The sequence below is a fragment of the Cibotium barometz genome, chromosome 32, assembly GCF_041138505.1.
Source record: "Cibotium barometz isolate CiBa-2024 chromosome 32, ASM4113850v1, whole genome shotgun sequence".
In the NCBI taxonomy this organism is placed as follows: Eukaryota; Viridiplantae; Streptophyta; class Polypodiopsida; order Cyatheales; family Cibotiaceae; genus Cibotium; species Cibotium barometz.
Genome location: NC_141077.1, coordinates 20,937,401 through 20,944,241, shown reverse-complemented (window position 1 = coordinate 20,944,241; position 6,841 = coordinate 20,937,401). Strand labels below are relative to the sequence as shown.

At 42.2% G+C, this 6,841-nt stretch overlaps 1 protein-coding gene across 1 annotated transcript; it reads right to left on the bottom strand.

Annotated features, from left to right (window-relative positions):
* Positions 1–3,620: 3,620 nt before the first annotated feature.
* On the bottom strand, positions 3,621–5,500 carry LOC147619951 (serine carboxypeptidase-like 50). Its single transcript, XM_086825797.1, has 2 exons — positions 4,561–5,500; positions 3,621–4,445 (listed from the first exon to the last, which is right to left on the bottom strand). The coding sequence occupies exons 1-2, from the start codon at positions 5,281–5,283 to the stop codon at positions 3,774–3,776; spliced, it is 1,395 nt and encodes a 464-aa protein (XP_086681923.1). The 5' UTR covers positions 5,284–5,500; the 3' UTR covers positions 3,621–3,773.
* Between the last annotated feature and the right edge of the window lie 1,341 nt (positions 5,501–6,841).

Below are 6,841 nucleotides of genomic sequence, written 5' to 3'. Positions count from 1 at the left end.
GATCGCTGTGTCTCGCTCTTCTCTCTTTCTTCCCAGTCGTTGCGATCGAGAGTGGAAGTATACATGGATGCTCGCAAGTCAGACTGATTGAGATCGATGGAGAAATCACGTGTCGTGTAGGCTGTAGCCTCAAAGTTATTGAAGGTTGCATTGAAAACTATCGCAGTAGTAGCTACTAGTCAGACTCACTCAGACATAATAGACACTCACGACTAACTTTCACAGGGTCTTAAAGACCCTTATTAGATGACATCAATGGATGACATTGATCAAAATCGCAACGCTTTTTAAGGATCGTTGGATAAAGTAAACTAGGTCGAGTAAATTAGAAAGTAAACTAGGCTAAGTAAACTAAGAGTGAAAAACATAGAATATAATGACTTGAAACCACATGGTGCTTGAAGGTATAGTGTAGTGGTAAGATGTTTCCAATGGTGACCCAAGGTCTTTAGTTCAATTCCTCTTTTGCACATAACATCTTGCTCCAAAATTTTCCAAGTTCAAAACCCAAATTCACTCTCATCCCATGATGTAAACCACGAAGTAAACTATGATTTGCTCAGTATACTAGAAAGTAAACTATGCCCGCTTAGTAAATTAAGAAGTAAACTATGTCCATTTAGTAAACTAAGAAGTAAACTATGATCGCTTAGTAAACTAGGAAGTAAACTATACCTATTTAGTAAACTAGAAAATAAACTATGATCGCTTATTAACCTAGTTTACTCGACCTAGTTTACTAGACCTCGTTTACTTTATCAGACGGCCTAAAAAAGGCATCGCGATTTTTGAACATAGCCATCAATTGATGTCACCTAACAAGGGTCTTTAAGACCTCGTGACACTTAGTCCTAAGGATAATCGATGGAGAGATCACGTGTAGCCTCAAAGAAGCTTATAGTAGTAGTTACTAGTTACTTATCAATCCGTACTATGTCAACATCGTATACATATTTATTTGTTGTAATCTGAATCTTTTTGTGTTTTTCAATAAATGGCTGCCAACTCATGCTAAGATGTCTTAGCAACCCCCTCATGAGTCCTAACTCGTTCTTGGGCAACCTCCTAATAACTAGTTCTTGGGTATTGCCATGTCAACCGTCTCTCTTCCTTTTTGAGAGAGAGATTACACTTCAATCATGTTGGATATCAATGTCCATCCTCACTCTATTTTGTAATGGGTTTTGTTGCCTCATGTTTTGTAAGGTCCCCATTATCAGGATAAGCCATGGTTGAGCAATTTGACACATAGGGCTGATTTACACACCAAACGGTTGCATTAGTGACATGATAGTAATGGTAGATCTAGCACACTACCAAATAGGTTACATACATATAGGTGTGCGGATGGTTAGCCAGAAAAGAAGACGCACTGTGCTAAGCAAACATTACTCTAGGACACCATGTCTCAACATTGTGGAGCCTAAATGAGGTTCAAAATGAGCTTGGATGGCCTTGGGAGGTGAAGATATTGCTATGCTCTTTCTAGTAGTTCTTTATGGGCTGTATCACTTGAGCCTAACCTATAGAATTTTGAACCGAAAAAACGTTAAGCTAATAAGCCCCAAGTGTATCCTAACATGCGCAACCTAGCCCTAGGGATTAGGGCTAAAGCTTACTGTGAGAGGGAAACCAACTCTCTCTCCTCAAGTGAGGGTACAAGAGGAGAATAGTTAGCTCAAAGCCACCTTAGAGGAAGAGAGTGCAAGAGGAGAATGGTTAGCTCAAAGCCACCTTAGAGCAAGACAGCAAATTATTCTTATAAAGCCTCTCCGTGACAAAGAGAAGCTTTAAGCGAAGTTTGAGGCTACTACCAAGCAAGAACACACGAAGATCAAAGCTGAATAAAAGGCAGATGAAGAAAACATCCATGACGGAGCATAAACGGGACAACTGTGTGAACCTTGAGGTATGGCTTTGGTTTCAATCCATTGTCTGGCCTTGCGCCGCCCAACACATCGCTGCGGCCGCCATGAGCGACCACAAAAGCCCAAGCATTCTGCTCCCAACGGAAGAACTAAACTGATGAAGAGAATGTCTATGGTAGATCTCCGTGTCTCGCTCTTCTCTCTTTCTTCCCGTTTATTGCGATCGAGAGTGATAGTTTCCATGGATGCTCGCAAGTCAGACTGACTCAGACATAATCGGTGTAGCTAGTTATACTTCGTATACATATTTCTTTGTTGTACATCACACAAATCTAATCTTTTGTGTTGTTTTAAATAAACGACTGCTAATTCATGCTAAGATATCATATTTATATAGCAACTTGTCACCTCCTATTCTAACTCGTTCTTAGGCAGCCCCCTAACTCGTTTTTGCATATGACAGGCACGTAGGTCGTCGATCAGCCATCCGTCTCTCTTCCTTTTATAGCTCTTCATCCTCCTCCTACAACTATGCATCACAATCCTAGGGTAGCACTCTTGATAAAACCAATGTGAGAGTCCCTCAAACCTTCTTGTCCTAGAGAGAGAGAGAGATTACACCGAAGTCTTAAGTTGAAAGGCTTGTATGTTGGATATCAATGTCCATCCTCACTCTATTTTGTAATGGATTTCGTTGCCTCATGTTTTGTATGTTTTTATATGCCTCATGTTTTTGCACGCCCGTGCCATGGCTAATCGTCGGCATGAATTGGCTTAATCCCTTCTCCAGTAGTTTGGACAACATATAGTGTCGCCATCAGTAGTAGAAGCAACAACATCGACATCAAAAGCATCTTCATTAGCATCATCATCATTATCATCTTCAACAGCATCACCTCAACATGAACATTCAACATCACCATCTTGGGAAGGTAGGAGTGCTTGTCAGCAGCCTTCAGGTTCTCCTGTTGTTGGCAGATATCCCAAAAGTGGCTAGGACAAGGTAGGAACACATCATATAAAAGTGCATAGTTTATGTATTATTTGTCTAGCATACTAGTCGATAGCAGAGGAGGGCAATTGGTTGACAAGCAACATTCTCACAGATATAAGTAGTTCATCATTTTCAGCAAATGATCAGTCACTAGATCATCATCGTTCATTTATAACATCAGTAGAACATATGTAGAAGGGACCTAGGTCACCCCTATGGGACTGACCATAGCCCTACATCATGTACAAGCATCAAGTTACCTTTTTGTACCATAGTAATATAAGAAAACATGACACCTCATCTCTTTCTTCTCTCTCCTCTATCTTAATCGTGTGTTAATTAGCATCAATGTTCTTAATAATGCTTAGGACTGTGGATTAGTATAGAAAACTTCTATGCATGCAACATTGGTATAAGAGAATTTAGACTCAGTCCACTAAGTTATGTCCCTAGGACACCATGTCTTAACATTGTGGAGCCAAAATGAGGTCCGAGGATGGCATTGGGAGGGGGTTATATTGCTTTGCACTCTCTAATAGTTCCTTAGAGAAAGTGATATGTCTTCCTTTGTGTACAACCTAAGAGGAGTTCTCTCTCATTAAGGAAGTACAAGAAATTACATTGCTTAGATATTCTAGAGATGACATGGGAATGCATAAGCTTGGATTTTATCACTCGTTTACCTTGATGAATGTGAGATATGACTATATTTGCACAAACAATTTAAAAAAACAAAAAAAAAACTTGAAATCACAACCAATAACCCTACTTAACATGTGATTTAAATAAGAGTTTGGGGAAACCCTTGGCAGCCCCCATTGCCATGGGCATAATATAATACGTATATAGTCGGCATAGCATGTAGTGGATGGAGCACATAGTATGTAGTGGTGGGGCATGCTAAACAATAACTAGCGAAAGGTCTCACCAGAAACCCAACCCTCTACCATGCGCTGTGAGGGATAACCCTGATCTGCAGGGGCAAGATGGCCTGCATTAGAGATCACAACATGTGTAAGAGAAGAGTAGGATCGCACGTATCCTGCAACGACATTGTTCTCCTTCCAAACCTTCCGATCCGAAGCGTAGAAACTCTTGATGCCATCCCATTGCAGGAGCCGAATCCAAGCCTCAGCTGATGTCACCCCTTCTTGCACATCGAACTGCCCCTGGTATAGCAACACTGGGATGGATCGATTCAGTAGAACCTCAACCATGTGCTTGGTGCTCTTGGGCACATCTGAGGCCATCCTCCTTTCCACCACACTGCTGCACGCCACCCAGTTCAGTGGCTCAGCATTTAACAAAGACCTCTGCACCTCCTCCTTGTTCATAAATGCAGCCAAATAGTCCACCCCATCTTTGGTGGTGTAATAGTCCACTCTCCTCCTCACATCGAACAAGGTTGCCAAGCCAGTCACGTTCTGGATATACTTTATTAGCTCATTCCTTGCATCATGTGCATCTGTCCACTTTTCCTCCTCTATGAGAGCCACGGCTTTTGCGGCCAGCATGTCGGCATTGGCATTTTGATGCTCATCGATGACCCCCATGTAGTAAGCAGTGGGAGCACTGAGTAGAACCTGGATATCAAAAACTTATGCGATCTAAATAAGCTCCAAACCAATTGAACAAACAGTCACTAATTTGTTTAAATCTTTGCTTAACTCACTCTAAGAGCTTTTAGAGTGATTGTACCTGTGCAATGGGGTGGACAAGGCCATTGCCGATGGCAATGCCATCAAGCCGCAATGCTCGAGACGAACCCAATTGGCTGCGAGAAGAAATCCTCTGCTCGTCCTGCTTGCGAAGTATGTAAGTTGCAACAGAGGGGACATACTTCCCTGCATAGCTTTCCCCGGTTACATAAAAGGGGCGGTCGCGGAAGGCAGGGAACCGGTTGTAGAAGCCCTCGAGAGCGGTGTAGACATCGCGGGCAATATGGTTTTGATCAGAAGGGATGTCATCAATGGAGGAGGCAATGCTGAAGCCTGCACCAACAGGGTTGTCAAGAAAGAGGACGCCAAAGATGCGGTTCCATGGGGCGGGGTTGCGTTGCAGGCACTGATCTTCGTCCACGCGCCACGGCCCAAGCTCAAAGAAGTTCCCAATCATGCTAGAGCATCCAGGGCCACCTTGGAGATATAGCAGGATGGGTACCCCATCATCATCATGCATATCATCACCTCCTACTGGATGTTTCTCTTTCTTCATTTTCTTCCTAGGGTTTCTCTGCTCTATGGCCTCATAGTATGTGAAGAACATTCTGGAGCCACTGCTTTGGTTAACAGTTAGGTAGCCTGATGCGGTTGGAGCTGCTTCACTTGGCCAATCTGCGCATGGGCTTGACCCGTGTGTCCGGCCTTGTGCCGCCCAACAAATTGCTGCGGCCACCACGAGCGACCACAAAAGCACAGGCATTCTGCTAGATGAAGTGAGTGGCTATGGTGGATCTCTGTGTCTCGCTCTTCTCTCATTCTTCCCATTCATTGCGATCCAGAGAGTAGTTTCCATCGTACTCAAAGTCATTGAAGGCTGCGTTGAAAGTTCCATCGTACTCAAAGTCATCGAAGACTGCGTTGAAGGTTCCAGTGTTCAAGAAAAACCTGGATTTAGTGTAATGTGAATTGTGTGGTGTAGGGCAATTGGTGAAGGTGTGTGTTTGGGGTAAGGGCTCGTGATAGAGTCTTACTTCCAGCGCTCATCCGTAAAGAGAGTGCTTGGCACAAATAAAAATCTAGCATGACAAAAAACAATGTGAATTGTTAAAATTGAGATTTAACCCGAAAACATATAATTAGAAAGTTTTGATGAATTGTAATTTTTAGAGGTATATAATTATTTGACCTTTATTTAAAATTTTAAACATTTAAAAAATGTTAAATATTCAAGCTTCAAAGAGTTTTAAATTGTTAATATAATTCTTATAATTTTTGAATCGATACTAAATATATTTTTTATATTAGTTAATAATAACTAATTAATAATTAGTAATTACTAACTTACTAACTAGTTAATAGTAAATTAATAATTGTTAAGTTTCAACCCCTTGGAATCTTGGATAAAATTTAAATCATAAAATTAATGTATTTATTATTAATAGTTAATATCAAGTTTTAAAGGTATGCCTAATGCCTTAATTTTTAAAGCCTTTGTTAATGGTTTTCATGGTGCCCAACAATCACTCACCCACCGCCAGTGTACAATGCTACAGCTTACTTAATTTTACTTGCATTAGTTTTATTAACTTTAATTGTTAGGATAATGGAAATTTTAATTTTTTTTTCTTTAAAAATAAAAAATTAGTCTTTGTAATGGAACCCTATGCATCGACTCCTCCATAGTTGGGATCTCTCGAATCTCTCTGCGCAGTGTGTATTCTGCCGCTTGACTCCCACTTCTCATGAGTCATGGTGTTACAACAACTGCTACTCCTCGGCGAGAGAGGGAGAGGGTCTTGGTGCTGCGACTGTTGCGGGTCTTGAGCTTCTTGCTTTGCACTGCTACAGTCGTGAGCACCTTCAGTTGGTGGCCGCACTAAGGCAATGTGTTGTGGGTCGGACGCCTCTCTGCCTGGTGTGCTCTGACGCTCTCCGCCACCCCTCTATGCAGATAACACCCTCCGCCACCTACGTGGTGTGCTCCGACGTCGTCCGCCACCCGCCTTCGACTCCCCTCTGTGGTGCAGATCAATGCCTTTCGCCAGTTCTGCTAGCCGCCTAGTGTACTGACTCATCGTCGCCCTCCGCTTGGTCTACATGACTGCAGTCATCATCTCCGTCCGGCGTCTATTCGTGGTGTCAGCGGCGGCGGCCAGCGTGTCATCTTCTCCATCCGACATCTACTCGTGGTGCCAGCGGCTAGCGCTTTGGACTGGTAGGTCCATTTGACATTAACTAACTACTGCTGAGTTACTAACACATTATGTTTAGCAACTAATTAATTATATTAAAATTTATATGATTCTTAATTATATTAG